This window comes from Dromiciops gliroides, chromosome 5, assembly GCF_019393635.1.
Source record: "Dromiciops gliroides isolate mDroGli1 chromosome 5, mDroGli1.pri, whole genome shotgun sequence".
NCBI lineage: Eukaryota > Metazoa > Chordata > Mammalia > Microbiotheria > Microbiotheriidae > Dromiciops > Dromiciops gliroides.
Window position 1 is genome coordinate 156636970 of NC_057865.1, and position 25645 is coordinate 156662614.

At 34.9% G+C, this 25645-nt stretch overlaps 1 protein-coding gene across 1 annotated transcript in view; it reads right to left on the reverse strand.

Annotated features, from left to right (window-relative positions):
- Window positions 1–25645, reverse strand: part of PCLO (piccolo presynaptic cytomatrix protein) — a 591416-nt gene that overhangs the window by 131998 nt on the left and 433773 nt on the right. The window contains 4 exon segments of the mRNA XM_043967589.1: window positions 4743–4793; window positions 14084–14295; window positions 16423–16490; window positions 17235–17343. Coding sequence (XP_043823524.1) covers window positions 4743–4793; window positions 14084–14295; window positions 16423–16490; window positions 17235–17343 — 440 coding nt within the window.

The following is a 25645-nucleotide window of genomic DNA, read 5'->3' on the forward strand; positions in this document are numbered from 1 at the left end:
CCTGAGAGAGGGGAGGGACAAAGGGGGAGGGGGAGAAGGGAAGGAGGAAAGGGCAGATTGGGGGAGAGAGCAGTAAAAAGCAAAACACTTTCAAGGAAGATAAAGATGTTCTGCATTACTGCACCAGTATGACATTGAATTGCTTGATCTTAAAAGGAGGGTTGAGGAGGGAGGGAGGAAGAAAAATTTAGGACACAGAATTAGCTCAGGGACCTTTATCTCATTGGAGTGGGCTCATGGAGGGAATAGATTTTATACCAAATTGGGAGAAAATAATCTATTTAACCCTGCAGGAAATTAGGAGGGGAAGAGGATAAGGAAGGAAGGAAGGAAGGAAGGAAGGAAGGAAGGAAGGAAGGAAGGAAGGAAGGAAGGAAGGAAGGAAGGAAGGAAGGAAGGAAGGAAGGAAGGAAGGGTGAAAAAAGGGAGTTCAGGGCAAGGGAGAGGATAGTCAGAAGCAAAACACTTTTGAGGAGGAAAAGGTAAAAAGAAGATAGAGTAAATGTCATGGGAAGGGAGTGGGATGGAGGGAAATAGTTATGATGACTGATTATAATGGCAAAACATATGGTACCTACTTTGCTGGACTTTTATGAAGAAAATTCTCTGTCAAGCTTAAGGTACTATATACAGGTTATAATGAACATGATACTATCAGAAAAACCTGGAAAGACCTACATGAAATGAAGCAGAGTGAAATGTACTATATACAAAATAACAGCAATATTGGGGGATGATCTGCTGGGAAGCATGTGGTTATTTTCATCAAGGCAATGATCCAATATAACCCTGAAGGACTTATGGAGATTGCAACCCATCTGCAGAGAAAAAACTGATGGTATCTGAAAACAGATGGAAACACATTTAAAATTTTTTTTCTTTTCCTCTTTGACAATTCCTTAATCTGAAGTTTTGGTTTTTTTGACTGTTTTCTCTCACAACTAGCTAATATGGGAATTTTTCCATGACTACTCATGTATAACTTATTTTGAATTGCTTGAGTTCTTGTGGGTGGGGGGTGCAAATAGAGGGGGGAAGAGAAATTGGAACACAAAGTTTTTAAAAAATTGATTAAAATTTTGTTTTTACATATATTTTGGAAAATAAAATTCTATTAAAAAAAGATTATGCAAGGCAGGCTTTAGCAATATGTTAATTGAGAATTACCAAAAACGTAGGCTGTTTTTGAAGAGGCTGAGGAACTAGAGACCAAATTACCAACATTTGCTGGATTATGGAGAAAGCAAGGAAATTACAGCGAAAAAAAATCTACTTGTGCTTCATTGACTACCCTAAAGTCTTTGACTGTGTGGATCACAACAAATAGACATGGAACAATTGATTGGTTAAAGATTGGCAAAGGAATACAATGAGCCTGTATACTGTCATCGTATCTATTTAACTTATATGCAGATTATATTTTGTGAAATTCCAGGCTGGATGAATTAAAAGCTGGAATTAAAGTTGCTGGGAGAAATATCAACAATCTCAGATGTGTAGATAATACCACTTTGATGACAGAAAGTGAACAATTAAGAAGCCTCTTGATGAGGGTGAAAGAGGAAAGTGTAAAAGCTTGCTTGAAGCTTAAAAAAAGAAAACTAAGATCTTGGCAACTGATCCCATCACTTCCTGGCAAATACTGAGAGAAGAAATAGAAGTAGTATCAGATTTTATATTCTTGGGCTCAAAGATCACTACAGATGGCAACTGCAGCCATGGAATTAAAAGACGCTCCTTGGAAGAATGATATGGCAAATATGAACAGTATACCAAAAAGCAGAGACATCACTTTGCCAACAAGGTCTGTGTAGTGAAAGCTATAGTTTTTCTAGTTGTAATATATGGATGAGAGTTGGATTATAAGGAAAGCTAAGCACTGCAGAATTGACACTTTCCAATTGTGGTTTAGGAGAAGACTTTTGAGAGTCCCTTGGACAGCAAGGAGGTCAAATCATTCAATATGTAATGAAACTAATTCAGGCTATTCACTGGAAGGTCAAATACTGAAACTGAAGCTTAAATACTTTCATCACATAATGAGGAGATGAGACTCATTGGAAAAGACCCTGATTGGGGCAGCTAGGTAGCGCAGTGGATAAAGCACCAGCCCTGGATTCAGGAGGACCTGAGTTCAAATCTGCCCTCAGACACTTGACACTTACTGGCTGTGTGACCTTGGGCAAGTCACTTAACCCTCATTGCCCCTCAAAAAAAATAGGAAAAGACAATGATGTTGGGAAAGATTGAAAGCAGTAGGCCAAGGGGATTAAAGAGGATGAGATAGATGGATAGTGTTGTAGAAGCAATGACAACGAGCTTGGACAGACTTCAAGAGACAGTGGAGGGTAGAAAGGCCTGGCATGCTATAGTCCATAGGGTCACAAATTGTTGTATGCAACTGAAACACAACTACCACCACTTAGGTGACTCTTTTTATGTTTTTTTTTAAATTAAATTAAATTAAACTATCTTTGATATTATATATATTGTCTTGTTGTTCCCCAGTCATCTTTAGGCCATGTTGCTTTGCTACATAGGCTTCACCTCCAACCCAATGAATTCTTTTATTTGCTTGGGTAACTTGAAATTCCATGACCGACTTCTTTACTTTATATACTGTTTTGGTAATCTGGGCTGCTGATTGATGGGCCTTCCCAATTTCTAGCCCTGTATGCCTCAGTTCTCTGGCCACCTTCCTTCCATGCCCCTCATTCTTTATCCACACATATACTTCATTTTTATCTCTTTCTTTTAGAATGGTAATCAAATAGCATTATCCTTTCTGGAAGGGATATTTTAAACAATTGCTCTATCACTTCACTCACCATCCCTATGTTGTTGTTGTTTGTCCTTCATTCCTGAAGAAGATCATGGCATCAGGTCACTGTCATGACTTGCACTAAATTGAATTTAAAGTGAGGGAGCACTATGCAGAGTCACCAACCTCACTCTCTATTCCACAGCCATCTGGGTCCAGTGGCAAGATACACATCGGGATGACTGGAGATGGCCTAGGATGTTTAAGGTGATTGGGGCCCAGGATCACACAGCTAGTAAGTGTCTGAGGTTAAATTTGAACTCAGGTCCTCCCAACTTCAGGGCCTGTGCTCTGTCCACTGCACCACCATTCCTATGGCTTCTAAGATCACAACCTTCTTCCACTGGCCTGTATTGTCTTTATCTGGATTAGAATGTAAACTCTGAGAATGCAGAGACTGTTTTTTGTTTGTTTGCTTGTTTCTAAATCCCCAAGGTTTACCAAAATGCTTGGTGCATAGTAAGTGCTTAAGAAGTTCCTTTTCATTCTCAAATTTAGATTATATTGCTTGTGATGACAAGGTCTAATTGTACTTTACATTTATAGGGACCTCTCCCCTCCTTTCCTTAAAGCCCACCAACCAGCACAGTGTGCTTCACATAGATGGTACTAAGCAAATCTTTGCTGGTTGATTTATCAGTGAATATGCCTATGCATTATTAACAGTAGGATTGCTAAAAGAGAAAGCTGATCCCCATACAATGGAATCTTATATACTTACAGCACTTTTTAAGTAGTTGAACCTGATTGAGGTTCATCGGGTTATTTTCACTGAAGAAACGTCAGAATGTTTTGAACAATAATTAAATCAGCGCTACCATTTTTGGAGTGTGCTCCCTGTTTTCAAAAGCCTTTTTGGAAGGAAGTTGAGAGACTATTACTGTCTCTTTTGAGAGCAGAGAAATTAGAGGCCTAACAATTATAATTATCATTCAATGAGGTGAGTTTTCTTGTGGAGTCAGAGAGACTGTGCATGAGTTTAATTTCAGTCTATGTTTATCTAAGAGATAAACTGTGGGGAAAAATAGTGAGGTGAAGAGAAACTTCTCTCTCATGAGAACTGTCCTCACATTTAGAAAGAGGATTAAAAAGTCACTTTTATAAGGAAGAGCTTAGAGGGAGACTGTTATGCATGTTAGCATGAAAGAAGCTAAAGAGACTGTTTTCCTGTTACAGTTGGAGATTACTTAGGAAAAACAGAAACTATTATAACTTTTAACTAACAAAGAGGATTCTTATGAAAAGACCTTGTTGTCTGGAATGAACTAAATGGTATTCTTAGAACTGAAGTCATCTGTGTTTATAAGTGAAGGTTTGAGAAAATTCTGGCTTTAGTCTTTCAAAAGCTAAATTATTTTAATAGATCTTTATTTTATTATTGAATTTATTGTCAATAAATTACATATATAATGGTTTTAATATTTTTAATCTGAAAATTTATATTGTTTTAGTATAGAAAGAAACATGAACAATGACTAGGATTTAAAATAACATCTGATGAACTGAGTGGCTTTTATCATATTTGATTGAGAGACAAATTGAAATTTTACTAATTAATGAGGAAATATAAATATATAAACATATAGCTGTATTGCCTTAGAACTTTGCCTAAGACTAAATATGAGGATCAAGTAGTGACTCGAGGGAAGACCTGAAAAAGAAGTTTATGATTTGTATAATCATGTTACATATCAGGGGTGGACCTCTAAACCACATTACAAGGGGGAACTATGGTCATTTTTATTCCATAAAACTTCCTTCCAAGTAAAATATCATTCTGTAAATATGGACGTAAACATCTCAACATAATAAATAAAAAGGACAATTTTTGCTCCATGGATTCACAATATCAATAATGCTAGTGGGCAGAAAATTACTCAAAAACATACAAAAACAATTAACCTATTTGATATTTTCATACCTGAATTTCTCCAGTAATTGGATGAGAGACAGACTTTGTTGCATCAGTAGGCTGTAATATTAAAGAAAACATGCAAAAATTATTACACAGAACATTCATATAATTTGATATTTCAGCATTCTGAAATTCTATTAATTCTGTTGGTTACACATTTTTTTGTTTGGAAATAAATTGCATTCAGTTTTCAGTTGAGCTGTTTCAAATATCTATACTTTTCAAAGAATATGTCTACATTATTTTACTACATAAATCAATTTTTTATGGGGCTGACTTTTAAAAGTTATAACTTAACATCAGCAATACTAATGTTTTTTTAGTATTCCAAAAGACACACAGGGATTATAAATATATTTTAATCACTTCTGTTGCAGTTATATAATTTAGTCGTTAAATTGTATTTACCACAATTGGATATGAAATAGGGGAAGAAAATGTCTTAACAGTAAACCATGAGGTTTTTATTCATTAAAAAAAAGCTATAATGATTTCTTTGGCTTTTACATCATCTTCATTTCCCAAAATGTTGTTTTTCCCTTCTAGACAGTCATCCTTTGTAACAAAGATTTTTTTTTAAAGAACACTTCAGCAAAATTAATTCATCGGTCAAATATGACAGAATATGGAATGCACCCCCACCCCCTGAAAAGAAACAAGGGTAATACATTTTCACACATGATGCTTTTATAATAGGGAATAAGGACAAGTGATGCAAAATTGTTGGACAGTTAAAGTTAGTTTTTAATGTGCTCATTTCTTTCCCCTATAAATGTCCACTGTCCAGAGTCACCATGCCTTCCTGATGCATCTTGATTTACAATTCAAATGTATCATTGCTCTATATTCTAAAATTTTTCTTTCCTTCCTTTTCTATCCTCATCAAAATGATAACTTTTAGGGGACTGTTATAAGTCAGGTATCAGACATAATAGTTTACATTTCTATAAGTGTTTGAAAGTTTACAACAACCCTGTATTATCTTCCACCTTACAGATCAGGAAACTGAGGTTCAAAGTCATAAAATTCACATAGTTTAGTAAAATTAAAAAGGATATTTAACTGGTGCTATTTGATAAACACATTTCATTTTGGCCTCACTGTACTAAATTATTAACTGGAAATTCTAAATATGTTGCCAATAATTAAAATAAACTGTAAACAACTTAATGAATACAAAATTGGAAAGTTACAAAATTATTAGTTCACCTGGGGGAGAGGTCTTGTTGGACTTATGTTTAATATGAATTGAAATTTTTGGTATGACATTCAAAGAAAATAATGTAATCCTAGACTACATTATGAAAGGTAGAGAGTCTAGGATATGGAAGGTTATAATCCCAGATGATAATCTGCCTTGCCAGATCATCTCTACAGAAGTGTTTAGTATGAGGCACCATAGTTTAGAAAGCACTTTGAGAAACTGACACTCTCAAAAATAGGGAAACCAGGGAGGCAGCTAGGTGGTGTAGTGGATAAAGCACCGGCCCTAGATTCAGGAGCACCTGAGCTCAAATCCCGCCTCAGACACTTGACACTTACTAGCTGAGTGTCCCTGGGCAAGTCACTTAACCCCCATTGCCCTGCCAAAAAACAAACAAAAAAAAATAGGGGAACCAGGATACTGAAGGGCTTTGAGTTCATATTATATGAGGACCATATGAGGAAAATGAGTGTTTAAACTGGAGAAGATAAGACCTGTGGTGGGGCATGATAGCTCTTTTTAGGTCTTTAATAGGCTATTACACAGGAGGGGCTTTGATTAGTTGTGTCACAACTCAAGAGGGGAAAAAAAAAAGATGTGTGAAATTTGCTAAGAGGAAAATTTAGTTTTGATGTGAAGAAAACCTTTATTATTAGAATGATCTCAAAATAGGATTGTTCACCCTGTAAAGTAGTAGATTTGCTTTCGGTTAATGCCTTTATGCAAATGTTTAAGGGAATGATGTAGGGGGAATATTTTTTCAGGTATGAGTTCAGCTAATTGTTTTCTTAAGACCCTTCCAACTGTGAAATTCTTTGATTCTGTTTACTAAACCATCTGCACATCAGTTTGGGATCCCCTTCATAAACCACTATTATTTTTCCCAAAGGCATCTGAAATTTCATTGTGTATGTAACATGTGAACAGACTGAGGAGAATTTATGAATGTCTCATCTAAGTATGACTACTTTGAGATAAAATGTGTGGTCACTTATCTTCGTGGAAATGATGGCAGACTGATAAAGAGGAAGAGGCAGAGTACATTGAAAATAAGTTTTTAGATGACAACCATCATTAATTTCACTGTTAATGCATTCAATGTAGGAACTGCTAACAATCCAGTATCTGATACACAATTGGAAGAACTAGATGATATAGAAATAAACATTTTCAATTTAAATGAAAACAGAAATTTGTAAAAAAAAAAAGTTAAGGATAAATGGAAGAAATCACTTTCAGGTTCTCTTCATTGAGATGATTAAAGGATTTGGTGAGGCTGGTTTTATCACGCATTCAGAGGCAACAAGAAACATCTCATGGAATCCTTGGCCATCTCACCTTGCAGGATTTATGAGGGGAATAAAATCTTATAAACCACCATGAATATAAATGCAACTCGGACATTAACATCCATTGTAAAGGATAATGAATGGTCATGAAAATCTTGACATCATCCTCTAAAATAATTAAACAAATACTGATATTCTGTGACTGATTCAAAAGTGGGAACCAGAAGAACTAGAAAAATTAGATTTGGGATCAAAGAATGAAAGAAACCAAAAACTTGTATACTACTCTGAAGTCTTAACCCAGTATATCATGAGTATTTCCTGCAAGTTGTAGGAAGCAATGTATGATAAACAATGACAAATAAAAAAATCTAATAAAAATTAAACTTTGATGGACATAATAATTTTTGAATCAGTTGGCTATATGCAGCTAAATCATTGGCAAATTAGCAATTAGTAGAAAGGACAAAGATGGTGTGAGAAAATTATTAATAATGGGGGTGTTTTGGGGACTCGGAGACACCCCCACACACACACAGAGGCACTCTGGCTGGTTTTCCAGGTCTAGCCCAGAGTCAGGAGAATTTCAAAGGAAATGCAGATTGACCTTGCTGACTCTCTAAAGGAAGTTAACTAACCTAAAACAACACCTACCTAAAAGCTTCTCTTCTTAGAGGATCTGTCCTCTGAACTCTGACCTCAGCATGTAGTGCTCATGGCCACCCTCAAGTCCAGTAAACCAGTAGATTTGAACGATACTAGCCAATTAGCTTGAAGCACTGTGTGAGGGGCTACCTCCAGACTGCCAGGAGCTTATGCTCTCTTGGCCTGGGACACCGGAGGAGCAGCCACAAGGCCCACTCTCCCTCTTACCTCTATCCTATGAACTTTAGGAGCCATGTGCTTTCTCTTTACTAATATTTAATATACTTTAATAAATTCTTAATGCCAAAAACTGGCACTATAGCCTCTAATCTCTAAGTAACAATATATTAGAAACCCCAGCTAAATTCCCTAAAACTTGGCACAGAGATAGGCACCCCCATCTAATTTCAAATGACACAATGGGAAGGCATTGTTTATAACTGCAGCAACTGTAAATGAACCTCTTTAAAAAGCTTTCATCTACAAAATGGGAAATAGAAAAAAATAAACTATTAACTTTTTCTATAGAAATCAACTGGTACAAAATCAGCACCACAATATAGAATCCAAAAGACCTCAGAAAGCAGCTTATTCCAAAAAGTATTGGTAATATTTGCAAAACATTGAGACTGAAGGTCAGCACCAGTCTAAAGGACTTGGCAGCTTACAAAATGCTTTAGGGAAGGATAATATAAAAGATGTTACAAAACACCAAACAGAAGTTTAAAAGAACAGTCCACAGAGAGCTAGGTGGGAGAGCCAGCAACAGAATCAAATGATCCTAGTGAGCATTTAAAAATGAAACTGGAAGGGTACAAAACAAGAAGTGAAATGAATTTACTAGAGGTTGTTTTTTTTAATGAGTCCTGAATCAATTTCATTATCAATTAAAATGTATGCATCATAATTGAAATCTACCAACTTGACACACTGTGTTATGGGAAGAAGTCATAATGAAATTCATGATGAAGTCAAGAAGAATAACAAACACAAATTAAATAAATGAAGCAGGAAGCTATGTGGGATGAAGTATGATTTTTGATGTACTGAGGAATTGATATTTTATTTATTCAGTATAGCAAATTCAATTAAACAATCATTTATTAGGTACTGCTCTGTGTTAAGAAACCTCAAATGGTATAGAAATAACGGACCTACTCTGTCTACTAAAATAATTAGAGTTAGGCTCCAGTGTGATGGGTTAATCTTCTATGTAGGATAAACATGAACAAAAACTGCACAGACACCATGGCAGTGATATGACCTGAATCAGAAGGAGTACCCACTTTGAGCAAACTTTTGATCCATCCAAGTATGTATCAAAATAAGTGGAAATAATGATGAAATTTTAGACTCATTCACTGAGTCTCTTTGGAAGAGTTATTATATTGAAAAGAAGAATGGTGAAAGGATCTCACTTAGTAGTGACAGAGGGAAAATCAATGGCAGAATGGAGAATGAAGGAATCTGTTCAGGTATCTGGAATTCTCATTCTCTTTAAATCAGAGTATGTTAGTTGTCAGACACTATACTAGGTACTGAGGATTCATCACCATCCCTGATCTCAAGGATCTTATGGCCTCTCTGGGGAGAAAATATAACTATACACAATCAAAAATAGATATGGGGGGGGGGTGGCTAGGTGGCGCAGTGGATAGAGCACCGGCCCTGGAGTCAGGAGTACCTGAGTTCAAATCTGGCCTCAGACACTTAACACTTACTAGCTGTGTGATCCTGGGCAAGTCACTTAACCCCAATTGCCTCACTAAAAAAAAAAAAAAAAAGATATGTGATAATTTTGTGAGTAAGGAGCAACTAGCAACTGGAGTGATAAGAAAGACCTTATGTAGAAAGTGATGTTTAGGCTGAGCTTTGAAGTCAAGTAAGAATTCTAAGAGCAAACTTTACAGGAATAATTGGGGGGGGGGGTATGTATAAAGTGCCCAACTGTCTAGTTATATGGCATTATTAATGTTTTTATTTATTTAAACAGATCTATTCTCCTAGAAAGAAACCTCTGTAGAGGAAGCAGAGGAGAAGAAATAAGATGGTTGTGCAAATCTGTAAAAATGTCCATATGGACCTTTTTTTTTGCAGAAAAAAAAAGAATGCAGGTGAGACAGCATAGAGAATTGAGAGAAAAAGTAATGAAAGTGATACATAAGACGTTGGATTGACAGTTTCTTGCAGATGCACTATTATTTCAATAGTTTAATAATTGGCTTGAAAAGTTGCTATGGAATATCTGGTTGTTGATAACTGTAGAATTTACCTGTTTTAAGAAAATCTATGAGGGATATAAAGATATTTTTTTGTTTTGTGTTTCAATACATCCTTCTGAAAATGAGGAATGCCTGAATAGGAAGCAGGAAAAAGGGGATTCTTTATATGAGAAGTGAGATGCCTTTGAGAATTTCAAATCTAAGAAAGTGGGATATTTCTAACCTAAATTCCACACAAATCTCTTGATGAGTTACCATAAAGGTAAAGGTGAATTAATATACTGTTTTTCTGTTTAGAAAATAGTTCTTTTATTTTTCTTACTGTCATTAAAGTAGCAGTGTGAATAAGTCTTGGGTTGAAAGCCTTTTGTTTTTAAGATGATGCTTTTACTAAAAACAAAACAATTTCTTCCTTTCTCTGCTACAAAAAAGCAGTAAGTGAGAGTTTCTTATTCTCTGAGGTATATGAGAACATGTGTTGGCCTTAATCTTGCTAGGGAGAGATAAACAGGCAAAAGAAAACCAAGCTCCTTTCCAGCCAAGTCAAAGAACAGGCCTGCTGCTTTTCTCAAAGAAATGGGCTGTAACATATTTAAAATATGTACAATTATGAACATGAATCTAATTTTACTGGATGTTACTAATAATATACTGTGGAATGTGGCCTGATTAATCATTCTAAGTCACCACATAGTTCAGTGCCACAAGTCTTAGGAAATTGATTTCAATATGAAATCTCAGGATTCCATTTTATGTGAAAATATTAAAATGCTGAATCTATTAACTATAGTAATTTATTTGCCTACTTAGTATCTTGTTGGTAACTAACTAGTGTAGTAAACAGAATGCTGTACTTGGAATTAGGACAAGTTGAGTTAGAATCATGCCTCAGATATGCACTATCTGTGTGAGCCTGGACAGATCTCTTAACTTCTGTCCGCCTTATTCTCCACATCTGTGAAATGGGGAAAATAGCAGTGACAACTTCACCAGGTTGTTGTGAGGATGGATCTATCTCTCACTATAGCTCTTGGTCTCCCTCTCCCTCTGTGTGTGCATGCATGTATACATATATGCATGCATGAGTACATGCACATGAATGTATATACACATGCATATACACATATACATAATAGGCCATCAATATTGAAGGTTTCTACTGAGGAAGCAAAAACTTCCTAAGTTGATAGTAATAATCAGACAGACATTCTGACCACTATCTTTTATATAAAGTCATCTATGGTACAGAAATGCAACAAACTGAAGGTCAAAGAGATCTAACGAGCTTCTAAATCACATCTTTATATAGATGGATCCACATTCTCTTGTTTGGCGAGTGAAATATTCTTCCCAACATAAAAGTGCATCAAAGGTATTCCTGACACTCCAGCAAAAATAACAGAAAGCCATACACCATCTGATTTCTTGCACAAAACAAAAAATACAGACCATCAATACATCTAGCAACATCCCACTGTGCTGCTTTGATCTTTCATTAGTTGCCAGAGGAACTATAGAACAATTTTTTTTCCACTCTCCACATGACATTTGTCAAAAGAAAGACCAGCTAGACCTGTAAGTGACTAGACATTGAAAATCTTTGTACTTTATTCTGTAAATGCAAAATATACTTAGGTAGGCAGCCATCACTGCATAATTCTGGGCATTTCTAATATTTCTTAATGTTCCTAGATTCAGAGGATTAATAGATAATATGTGAAGTAGGCAAAGACATAATTCTATATTTGAACATGTGTTATAGAGAATTATCTTTTAGGAAGAATATGTTCTAATACCATTCCATGAGCTTTTCACTCAAACCTCATCCTTTTAGTAATGTTAAATCTGAGCCAAAGCATTCGGGTGATGATTTCAACAGGATTTAAAACATAAGAATTTGACCAGCAAAAGAAAGATGCTAGCTGCCTTGTTTATAGTGTCATCTTCATTTTGTCTCCCAAGAAGTCATAATAGCAGGTTTGTAAATAAGAAAAATATCATTGTCCAACTTTGCATACCCTGCTCATTATTTTATAGGTTTACTCTCTTGCAAGTGAAATAAAGTATTTTATCAAATTTCTTTCAGGATTTATCAGGTAATATATGATATCATCATGTGTACAAAGGGAGACTATTGTTTTGATGAAAGTGGGGGTACTGGGGCTCTTTTACTCTAGGCTCGTATGTTAAATAAACTGATCCTTTATAGCAATGAGGCAGAAGTATCTGTTGCATAATCAATTGGTCAAAAAGCATTTATTAAATTCTTATCATATGTCAGGCACTTTGCTAAGTGTTGGGGATAGAAAGAAAGGAAAAAAAAACACAGCCCCTATCTTCCAGGAGTTAACACATTCTTAATACGGAAGGCAGAGTACAGATAACTGTGTATATATGAATGGTAGGTAGGTAGGTAGGTTGGTTGGTAATAGGTAGGTAGGTAGATTATAGATAGAAGGAAATCTCAGGGGTAAGGCACTCAGAATGGCATCAGAGGCTAAAGATAAATGAAACTAAAAAATACCAAGTTGGGAGTCAGGAATATTAGATTATATTTCTTATCATCCAATGAGCTAGCTGTGAGAACTTGGGCAAGTTATTTTGCATCTTTGGATCTTAGGCTTCCCCATAAAATGAGGAGTTAGACTAGATGGTTCATTCTGACTCTAAAATTCAGTAATTCTGTTCAATATGAAGAAATTGAATTCTGGAAAAGGAAAATAACTGTTGGCTGAGAAAAATATATTATTTGCATACGCATGTATGTGTGTATGTGTGTGTGTGGACAGCACAAAAGGATAGGACTTTTCAGTGTAGAAAGATGCCCCATGGAGGTGTTATGAAGGGAAAAAATATGTACATTACAATATACATATATACATGCATGTGCACACACATTTGTAGGTGTAAATGTATATGCATTTGTATCTAGTCATGCATATAAACATGTATACACAAATATGCACATATTCCACATATAGTAATTATATGTAGCATCTATGGTATCTATACGACACACACTCAATATGTATCTGTGTGTATATACATACACACCTATACAGACTCTGTATTTGTGTAATAGTTTTGGGTGTGTCTGGTGCTGAGCATAAGAGCCATAAACACAACTCTTAGAATTCTCCTGTGTGTCTCAGTCTTGCCTGCCCATTTACTCAGAAGTGGGAATGATTTTCATCTTACAGAACTTGCTCTGCTGTTAAGTACAGACTTTCTCTAAAGATTGCATCTTCTTCTATTTTTCTTTCTGAAAGGACGATAACAGCTTTTGGCCAATACCAGTGAAATTTGGATTAGGAAATCTGCTGCTTTTCATAGCTACACTGCACTGAGCAGGCTAGCATGCAGGATAGCAGTCTGGAATGGGCACCTCACCGGTTTGGTATTTAGTAAGGTGCAGAGAATAAACTCTTGTGTGTGAAAGGGGTGTAGGCTGACCTCTGTTTACTGAGTAATCTCCCTATCTTGAGATGGGAAAATAAACTGTATCAGGAATTAGGATCACAGGGTCATTGTTATAGTGCTGGAGGGTATCTTAGGGGTCAGCAAGTCTACTGTCCTCTCCTATTTTACAAGTTAGTAAATTGAGATTGAGAGAGGTGCAAGTGACTTGCCCAAAATCACGTAGGTTTTTTTTCTTTGTCTTAATATCATTGTTGTAAAGTTCAGAAGAATATCTATAGCACACTTTAAAAAAACCTGATAAACATAAAATGTCTATGTGGTATAATCTACTTTTATATTTGTATAAGCAAAATTAACTTCATTAGATTAAAAGGATAGATTATGATAAGAAATGATCATAGCATATAAGAAATATGGGTTTTGATTTTTGCTTCTTATCAAAAAAAGAAAGGGAAGATGCTGGAGCAGAAAGCTCAGGGACACAAAAGTCTCTCATTTCTTTTCCTCTGATCTAAAGATGGGATGAAAAAAGAAACCATATTGACAACATATATAGAAATGACTCACCTTGCTGCTGTGCCTTTTTTTGCTCACTGAGGGTGATCCTGGTTGCCCAGGACTGGGAACAGCACTGGATGCAGCCGAGGTGGGGCCAGAGTGAACATGAGCTCCTTTTTCAACAACTGAAGAAAGAACCAATGGTGACTGCTGCAGAGAAACTTTTTGGAGCTCAGCAGCCAACTGCTTTGGATCCACTCCAGGGGATTTTGCTTTGTCTACTGCAATAAGATAAAACAACAACAACAAGAAGAACAGAACAGCTTTACGCTAAGTCCATGTCAAAGAAATTGGCTTCCATCCCATCATTTACTCCATCACTATTACAACTTTGGGTATCAAAGATAAAATGTCAAGGTTTAGTTGATTACAATGAAATGAATAATACATTATGGATAGTGTAAGTTGCCTGTGGGGTCAGGAAGTTTGCTTTTATTTTTGTCTTGTATTGAGAGAGATGATTATTTTCTCTCTTGTACTAAGAACTGATTACTGAATTGGGACTAAGGCTTTTCTTCATTTCTACTTCCTCATTCAGAAATCTCTCTCTATAGGTTATTTAGACAGGCTGATAATGAGAGGGAAAACTAAGATCTATTCAAAAGGTAAAGAAACTTTAGTTCAGGTGAATTCATGGATTCTAGTCCATTATGTGTTACTAATACAGGTCTGGGGAAAAGTGGATTCTTCCTTTTGTCTAGATTACCCTAGATGGGGTGATATGGGCACAGATAAGTCTCTCTGACCAAGACTGAGTTATCAGTCATGTCCCCCAGACATTCATTATTAGAATAATAGTCATTTTCTCATTACTTGTTATTCAATCGGAGTTGACTGTCACCCTCAGGAACACTCACTCTTCTGAGGGAATATAAGTATTGAGGGGGTTCTATGAGGGGTCTTTAGTATTCAAGAGTGTCACTGACCCCTTTTATTAATTATTACTAGCATGATTAATAAAATGATTAATTACCCAGAAATTATGTCTCAAACTTTTTATATGTTACAGTATGCCTATGAAAAGGTCTGGCACATGATAGGCACTTACTTAATAAATCCTTGTGGGTTAACCAGTCAATGACATCTCTCATATAATTTACTCTCATTCTCCTTTGCCCCTTCATGTGCCTCTTGAGAATTCATAATTTTATGGGATTCAAAATAAGTTAAAGGTAAAGAAGAGACTTAAAATCAGAGTTCTTGCCTAGCTTATTTACTTACATTTCCAGAATGAACACACATGGTTTTATTTCAAGAAAGAAGTAAAATATACTATGTGGAATCAATGGGGATAATTCTTTTTGGCCCCTGGAATCACACTTTATGTGTTCTGAGGTTTGGGTTTGTTGTTTTTTGTCTGTTTTCAATACCATCTAAGCATCCTTTATATCTCAGAATAAACCTTAACACAAAGTCTTCACCTATTAAGGGGCAGATTTCTTTGATATCTAAGGAAAATTATCATTTTTACATAAATAGAAATTGCTATTCATTTTATTTATTTGTTTGTTTGTCTGTTTATTTATTTATTTATTTATTTTTGAGGGGCAATTGGGATTAAGTGACTTTCTCAGGGTCACACAGTTAGTAAGTGTTAAGTGTCTGAGGCCGCATTTGAACTCAGATCCTCCCGAATCCAGAGCTAGTGCTCTATCCACTGTGCCACCTAGCTGCCCCACTATTCATTATAAACCTAAGCATCCAAATAGAGCAGAGAAAATCCTGGAAGACCTTAGGCTTGAGTTCTGCCACTGATTAACTAGGCACACACACTTGGACAAGTCACTGAGTCTCATGAAATCTAAGTTCGTTAATCATTCATTCATTACCTCAATTAGCACTTCTTAAGCATCTCTATCATGCCAGGTATAACACTATTTGGACAAATGAGAATAATTCCTACACTTGCCTCTCTTAGAGTTGTTGGGAAAGAAAAAAAAAGATAAAATTAAAGTGTGAGCACTGCTGTCAGGAGCTATCTGGATATAATTGGTTCTCATAATTTCTTACAGTAAGTAAAGATATGCATTTTATTATGAATATAAAGAGATGTTGAATGGCATAATGGATAGAAAAAATGGCCTTGGACCATCAAAGATCAAGTTCAAGCCCTATTTCTGACACAATTACTGGCTGAGTGACCCTGGGTCACTTCTCCAGAAAACTCCCTAAGATTATAAATTTCAGGGAAGATGCTTACCTACATTGGTAGAGTGACTGTCCTCATTTAAGAAATCCCATGAAATCATGGGTCCATTCTGTATTCCTATGAAACTAAAGTTATTTCACCTTTTTATCTTTAAGGGATTTGGTTTCTAGGCAGTTGAAAATACATCACATTCACCTACCAGCCTTTGGTGGCTCATGTAGTTCCAAGTGCTGGGGATTCTCAGAATCCGAGAGCATATTGATATCCCTGAAAAAAGCAAAAGAAGCCTGAGACAAAAAGCCCTTCCTCCTTCTAACCACAGTATTTTATTTAAGTCAATAAATGGAGAGTGATCAATGATATATAAAGCAACTCCCAAGCATAACCCCTTTTTGTAGTTAATACATATTTGCAGTGCTGTTAAAAAAAAAGTCAAGTAGCTGATAAAATGATTCTTTAAGGTGAAATCTTTAATGTAACAAATTCAAGCCCATACTGAAATGCTGCAAATATTGCTAGGTGATCAGAATTAATGTAAATAATGAATCCCTTGTAGTGATGACATATATTCAAATTCACACTGTTTGAAGTTATAATTATATAAAATATGGCCACTTGTTCTCTCCCAAATAGAACTGTGCAGTGTGGATTTGAATCCTGTGACAATCTCATGAGATTCATTATTTGCACTAATCAGAACCTAGCTGTACATTTCTCATGGATTATAAGTGAGTTAACAGTTTTCATTGTGATGAAATGTTGAATAGAAGGCATGAAAGGGAAGAACTGCTGACATTTTATTGAAAATAAAATTGAGTGTATTCTCTCTATGCTAAAGAGCTTTTGTTTTACAACAGACACAAGAAACTACTAAAGTTTTATTTTCTAATTACATGTAAATACAGATAAATCCTACAAACTGGCAAAAAGGTTCCACCTTAACAACTTTAAAGAAAAATAAGACATGAAAAGCCAAAAAAAATGGAAACAGAAAGATGGGGAAAAACTCACAGTCTTACACATATTTCTGCTTCCCCACTTTGTTGATTAATGATACTCTGGACTTCTTCATAGGTCTTGGAAGTCAGGGGAATTCCATTCCATTCTAACACTTGCATTCCTAGGAAAAACAAGTAAGGGAACAGGTTTAGACAAGTTCCATACTTGTAGCATATATTCCTTAAGGGATATTTCTTTTCTTAAATGTAAGAAACTCAGCACACACTTCAAGAGAAAATCAACTCAGTGGTTTCTGGAATAATGTTTATCAAAGCCATCTCACAGCACAAGAAAACCATTAGATCTGGTCTCATCAACTTACCTGACCACATAAGGATATCTGGCTGGACATACAAACTTTTGTACTTTCTTGTGGAGACCCAAGTCTGTCAGATAGCAACAAACATGCATTGTATTCAAGCAGACATGAAGAAAACACTATAAAATACTGATTAGACTTTTTTTTTTTTGGTTCAACAAAGTACAACCAACACCATTCTTCCCTGGGGCACAGAGATGAGGAAGTACTATATAAGTATTCCTTGGTGCCCTGGCTGCTTTATCATGCAGGATTGTAACCTCATCCTAAACCCTTCTGGGACAAGAGAGTATAACCTATCACATAGGTGTGGTGATGGGAAATCATCTGCAAAATATTTATGCCCACTTACCCTTCTCATTAAAGGATCATCAATAAAGAACTGGAAGGAATCATGGAAGTCACTAAATACATTTTGCATTTTACATTTTACCTACTCATTTTACAAATGAAGAAAGTGAGTACTGGGGGCAAATGCCTTGCCTAGGACTGTATAGCTAATATGTTTCTGAAGCAGAATTCAAACCAAGGTCTTCCTAAATTCAAATCAAGTACTTGTGCTACTGCATTAATCTGTGTCTTATGGCTAGATTGGCAAATGTTCCTTCAAAGGGTGTGATAGCAGCAGCTACATTTCTATATAAGAATATACAACTTCCTGACTACATCCCCCTGACACCCCTCCATTCTTAGAGAGAATGAAATTTCCCCCCCCAAATTTCCTAGGAATGTTACAAGGTGTTCCCTTTCTCCTCCTCCCACAAGGCCTTTGCCTTACACAAAAAGTAGAATAAAGTTCAGTAGTTTTTATTATGTTTAAAATGCATAAAAATTTTTATTTGATGGGTCATAAAACTTTTTTCAGTTGTATTCGACTCTTCATAATGCCATTAGGGGGTTTCTTGATGGATTTTGATATATATATTTAGCCAGCTCCATAGATGTTGTTGTAGTAGTAGTAGTAGTAGTAGTAGTAGTAGTAGTAGTAGTAGTAGTAGTAAAGTTGTATTATCTAGTACTTACGTACCTTTTTAGAGTTTGCAAGGTGCTTTATAGATGTTATTTTGTTTGACTATTACAACAACCCTGTGAATTATTATCTTTATTATTATTATTCCTATTTTACAGATGAAGAAACTAAGGCACAGATAGGTTAAGTGATTTGCCTAGGATTACATTTAGAATTTGCCCATTAAGAGTATGAGGCAGGATTTGAATTTTGGTCTTCCTGACTTCAGATTTAGTGCTCTATCCACATACCACTGAACTGTTTCTGTGATGAAACAGTGCGGTTTCAGATCAGTTACAGCTAATAATTCAGTACTGTTATAGAGATGCTCCTATATTTATTCATTATTCCAGGTTATACTGTTAACGAGATAATATGTTATAGAACTGTCAAAATTTTATTCTAAGGGACTCAAAAGGATGAAAATGCATTATTGTATTATTTGATCTGAAGAAACTTCAGAAAATTCCATATGAAATCCCATATCATCTCTTCTACCCACTAAGCACTCCCAATTAACTAAAAAAGGCAGAATTGGACCCTTAAACATTAGGGGTTTAATCAACTCAACTCAACAAATACTGATTAACTGCCTACTATGTGGCAGACACTGGATTGGAGCAAGAAAGAAAGGAAAAGTACATAACATATACACAATTATGTTCTATATCTCTATCTATCATCTATGTATCTATCTGTCATCTATCTTATAAATTGCCAATCTCAGAGGAATAGTATTAACAATAAGGACTGGGAATGGAATATTGAAGAAGAAGAAATATTTTTATTTTATTTATTTATTTTTTTAGTGAGGCAACCGGGGTCAAGTGACTTGCCCAGGGTCACACAGCCAGTAAGTGTTAAGTGTCTGAGACCAGATCTGAACTCAGGTATTCCTGACTCCAGGGCCAGTGCTCTATCCACTGCACCACCTAGCTGCCCCGAAGAAGAGAAATATTAGCTAAAACTTGAAATAAGCCAGTGAAGTCAGGAGGCAGAGATGAGGAGAGAGAATTCTGGGTATTAGTAACAGCCAGCTATGTGTTAGAAAGCATATTATTCATTGCAAATAATTATTTTTTCTCACAAGAGAGAAAAGCCCACACAACCACCTCCATCAAAACAAAATGTTCATGGTAAAACTCATTATTTTACTAAAATTTACAACAAGAAAACTTTATCCTCAAATAGGCTTTATATTTGTTTTGGTAGTACCAAGCTATTTTACATATAAAATGAGAAAATATTACAAAACCCAGTGACAATTTCCCTCCAAAGAAAAGTACAAGACAGTGAATACATAAAATAAAGCATGTGTTTTTGGTCAGCAAAAGAAGGTATATTCATGAATGTGTGATTTTGAGTGCAACATATTTATGATTTATGCTATTATAATCTAGAAATTGTATTATCACGTTTCTCTAGGAAGATATTTGATGGATAATGAAACAGCTTCACATTTCTCCTTATTTTTTTTCTCAGCAAGAATTTCTTCCCAAATATGAAAGTGACTAATTTTCCAAAATCTCTTATCAAATATAATTCAAGGTACATATATAACCTTTTGTCAAAATGGAAGAATATTATTCAGTACCATTAGTAAAATTATAAGAGGAATGATAAAGAAAACTAGGATAATGATTAAAGGCCTACTCTTTTTATGTGTTACTTCTGGGACATGTTCCAACCCTGCTTCCCCTCTCTCCTCATGTAATCCTATACCTTATGTTATGCATTTAAAAACATTCAGACGCTTCAATAGATTTCACCAAACTCTTCCTTCTACCAGTCTAAGCATACTACAGAACCACAACAAAAACTTGCCAAGCCTTTTTATTGTCCAAGTTATATCCTATGGTATTTAGTCTATAGAAATTCCACTAATCAGTCTGTTATCAAACATTATTAAATACTTACTATGTGCTATGCACTGTGATAAGCACAAGGGATTTTTTTTAAGCCAAAAACATGATCCCCACCCTCAAGAACAATGGCTAGGTGGCAAAGTGGATAGAGTGCTGAGCCTAGAGATGAGAAGATACCTTTTTGAGTTCAAATCTGGCCTCAGACACTTACTAGCTATGTGAGCCTGGGCTAGTCACCACCCTGTTTGCCTCAGTTTCCTCATCTGTGAAATGACTTAGAGAAAGAAATGGTGAACCACTTCAGTATCTTTACTCAGAAGACCCCAAATGGAGTCACAACGAATCAGACATGACTGAAAGACATTGAACAACAAAAATCCTCAAGAAGTTCACATTCTAAAGTAAGATATAACAAATAACTGTTTACCAAATTTTACAATAACCTACCTAGTGGGGGAATTATCATCAGTGTCAGTTAAGACGCAGCTACCTGATTCTGAATTGTCTCATATATAAAATGGGCATTATACTTAACTAGGATAATTAAATAAGATCCTATGTAAATATGTATATATACAAAACAGTATAAATTGAAACTACCATTATTTATGCTGCTTTATAGTAATACATTTTTATGTGATTGGATAACAAGACAACTTTTAAAAAATATGTGATACAGGGGGGCAGCTAGTTGGCACAGGGGATAAAGCACTAGCCTTGGATTCAGGAGTTCAAATACAGTCTCAGACACTTGACACTTACTAGCTGTGTGACCCTGGGCAAGTCACTTAACCCTCATTGCCCCACAAAAAAAAGGAAAAAGGAAAAAAAAATGTGATTCAGGAAACAGTCCTAGAAGATAGTATTAATTTGAATAGCAAGAAAAATTCAGTACATAGGTTTTGTGTAATGGACTTGAGGAAATGGAAGAATTCACAATAGCTGGTTTCATTTTCTTTGTAATTTAGAAGAAAGAATTCTTTGCTGAAGGGGGAGGGGTGGCCAAGATGACTGTTTCTGAGTCATCCAACTTTACACAAAATCTATAGTGGAGTTGAAAACAAAATCATTTGGAGCCACTCAAAGTGTTTTATTTATGGAACATGTCCTTGAAAGAAATACATTGTGAAGAAAAGCTACATAAGATAAATACGTGTGATTCATCATTAATCATACTATACTCTAGTTCAAAGGTGCCCTTAGTTTTGTGTTTTAAAAATTAACCTGAACTAAATGGGTAACTAGATCTTGGAAAGATAATTTGATAATAAAAATGAATTTAACAAAGTTAAGTGGACTATATATGCCACTGAGTAATCTAATTTAATTGAATTTTTAACATTATAAGATTAGGATATATTCACTGAAAATCTCCGGTGGAAATCAGTACAATGGTTGCCTCATAGCCACAAATAAAAAAACAAACAAAAAACAACAAACATATATTCATATCTTGATATAATATATAAATATCAACTCTATAGAATAAGGAGACCCTAATGATACACTGACAGAAAGGAAGTATAAATAAGCTTCCATTTTATAGAAAATTGAATCTAATATTGAAAAAGACAAAAAAACAATAAAAGGTCTTTTTTAAGGATTACTGTCTAGCAATACTTTCATATTCAATAAATATTAAAATATAATTCCTGCTACATAAAATATATTTTTCTTATACTTACTAAACACAGTGAATATGAATATCAAGCATATTTGTATATTCTCTGCTCATAGTAATTAAGAAAAGGACATGCAAGGATCAGGTGAAACAATTTTAATAAATGAATAAATAAATAAACATTTACTAAATAAGTGATTGCTAACTTGGATGGAATGTACGAATAAATAAATAATTTTAATAAATGAATAAATAAATATTTTGTAAACAAGCTGTTACTAACTTGGATGATATATAAGAGCATCTCTTTCCTAACATCAAAATAGAATATACATGTAGATATTAATAAAATTAATATTCATAAGATTTACAAAAAATATTGAGCAAGAGACAGCTTCTTCAGTTAGAATATTAACTCCTAATTTTTATCACACAAGTTTCATTGTTTTTCTAATTATTTTACGTCTGTCTTTTTTAAAAAATTCCAACAGATCAGATTACAACTTTGTCAAAAGCAAAGGATTGTATTTTCTTAATCTTTTGACTTCTCCAGATATCATAGAAGAGTCTAAGATATGGAATAGATATTTCATAAAGGTTAAATTGAATTGCATTGCATTGTGATAAGGGGAAAAATCCTTGATAATTAAAAAAAATAACACTATTTTTTCTGTTTTTTAACATTTATATCTGTTATTGGTTTCAATCTCTGATGACATACTTAGGAGTTATATAAATACAACTATATAGTACTCTTTTAGAGAAAAAACGAATTATATTCTTAATAGAGATTAATAAAATACTACCAAAATTAATATACACATAGAGTAATATGTAAATAAAACCATAAGGATTCATTTATAAAACCATAACAGAATTCATCTAGAGCAACAAATGATCAGGATCATGGGAACAAATAAAAAACAGGCATGGAGTCTATTATTAACAGATTTTAAAATATACCTTTCCACATACATATATTACTGTGTTGAGCTGTCAGTCTGTTAGTTGAGGAAGGTTCTATACTGAAGGATACCATGTAACATCATAATTCTGGAGGACAAATATACACATATCTATATACAATACAATGTCTTATAAATACCAGTCTTATAAATATATATACATATGTATACATATATATATCAATACATATATACACATATGTATACATAAATATACATTAGATGCAAAAATTTACAATCTCAGAGATTTTCCCAGGGTGCTGAGAAGTGAATTTCTTATGATGACACAACTGATATGTCAGAGGAAGGACTGCAGACTAGGTTTTTCTGACACCAAGGCTGCAACTTCACCCACTATGTATGCCTCATAGTCTCTCCAAATTATATTACTGAGCAATTGTTACCCAAGGTTTTTGATACTGGTTGAATGTTAATTAGGAACAGGATAGACAAGTAAAACCTGGAAGCAAATGATGTGTTTGATAAACCTCACTAAAAATAAAAGAAATGAAAGTTAAAACAAATCCAAGGTTTTAACTCATATCTTCCAAATTGAACAAAAATATCAATAGGGAGAAATCATCAGTGGTGGAAGGCAGCATGATCAATTAATATTAATACACTGTTGGTAGAAGTGTGAACTAGTCCACTCATTCTGGGAAACAATTTGGAATTATACAAAGAAAGTCAATACACTTTATCCCATTTTACTCAGCAATCCTATTACTGGGTATGTATTTCAGATAAAGCAAAGAGAAAAAAAAATAAAGATCTTCTACATACCAAAATATTCATAGAACCATTTTTTTTGTGTGGTAACAAAAACAAGAAGAAACCAATTAAGTACTCCTCTACTGGAAAATGTCAACAAATTTTGATAAATGAATTTAATGGAATATTATTGCACAATAGAAAATGACAACTATGAATAACTCAGAAATTTGAGAAGACTTGTATAGATTGAGAAGCAATGAAAGCAATGAAGCAATGAAAACCAGAACAATGTACACAATGACTATAGCATTGTAAATGAAAACAATGTTTAAGCACTTCTAAATGTGAGGAGTGATATTTTTTCAGAGGTTACGTGATCAAACACAATTCTATTTGGGGATAAATTGATGGACATTTAGGGGTCAGAATGTCACATACACTGTTAGCCACTACATTGGTTGGCTTTACTCTGTGGTATAATATCATTTGAAAATGGTTATTTTTGGTTTATTTTTTTCTTAAAACATCTATAAAACTTTTTTCAGAACATGAAAAATAACAATCACATCAACAACACAGCTGCAGTTGAATGAGACTGAGTCTTACACTGTGATTTACCATCTACCCCAAATTTCACAGAAAGTAATACAAAACAAAATGATTTGCTGACAATCACAGAATGTCTCCTAGAAGTCAGGCAACAAATGAAGTAGCTGAAGTCAGTCATCCATGCTACTCCCATCTACTCTTTGTGTTATTTCTTCTTTTTTCGTTCTGTCTATAGCACTTATGCTGATTTCTAGAGGCCAAATCCCCTGAGCAGCATTAACATGAATTCTGAATTTCATCTAAAACTCAAGTGTTAGAAAATGAATTTACCAGGATTATATCCTTGTTGGGGGGTGGGGGTGGGCAATGAGGGTTAAATGACTTGCCCAGGGTCACACAGCTAGTAAGGTTCAAGTGTCTGAGAGGCCAGAATTTGAACTCAAGTCCTCCTGAGTCCAGGGCCGGTGCTTTATCCACTGTTCCACCTACTGGCCCCAAAGGATTTATTCTTGATATATTCGTATATTTGAAATGCTTCAGGCCTCTTCCCATCAAAATTTATGTATCCATTATCTCCTCCCCAGATGTTTACATCCCCTATTGGGTCTGATTAAATGAAATCTGAATTCTCATCTGAAACTCAATGTTAATAGAGGAATTTACTGAGATTATATTCTCCTATGTTATTTTCTTTTGGCAGGGTTCTATCAATTCCCACTCACCTTAATTTTATTCCTATGTCCAATTCCCAGAGCCTTTCATGCTAAAAATGAATCTATAATATTTTAATTGGATAAAGTATCTGGGTGGAACCTTCATGATGAAAGGGCCAGGATTATCACTTAATTTCATCAGTTAAACCAGGCAACTACCAAGAGCTAATCCCATGCATTTCTATAGTTTTGAAATATGTACATCTCAACATCTTTCTTCACAACTTGTATTGCCACACTACAAAACACAGCAATGGTTTAAAAGTATTTAGCAACTATATATTTAGTGAGGCAATTGGGATTAAGTGACTTGCCCAGGGTTACACAGCTAGTAAGTGTTAAGTGTGTGAGGCCGGATTTGAACTCAGGTACTCCTGATCTAGGTGCCGGTGCTCCATCCACTGCGCCATCTAGCTGCCCCACAACAATATTTGAAAAAGGCCAAAATATAGCAATTATTCTAGATGGCCTTTGAGATTCATTTTAACTTTGTGATTCTGTGATTTAAATGATGTCAATTAATGAAAAATAGAGTTGCTTTTCTAGGGCACTCCCTCTTTCACCAGGATGGGGAAAAGTAGAGACTGAGGCAAGAGAGAAGGATGTATTGACTTGTTATATGGTTCTTTTTCAAAGAACCACAAATCACTTGCAGCCAGATTTTCTTT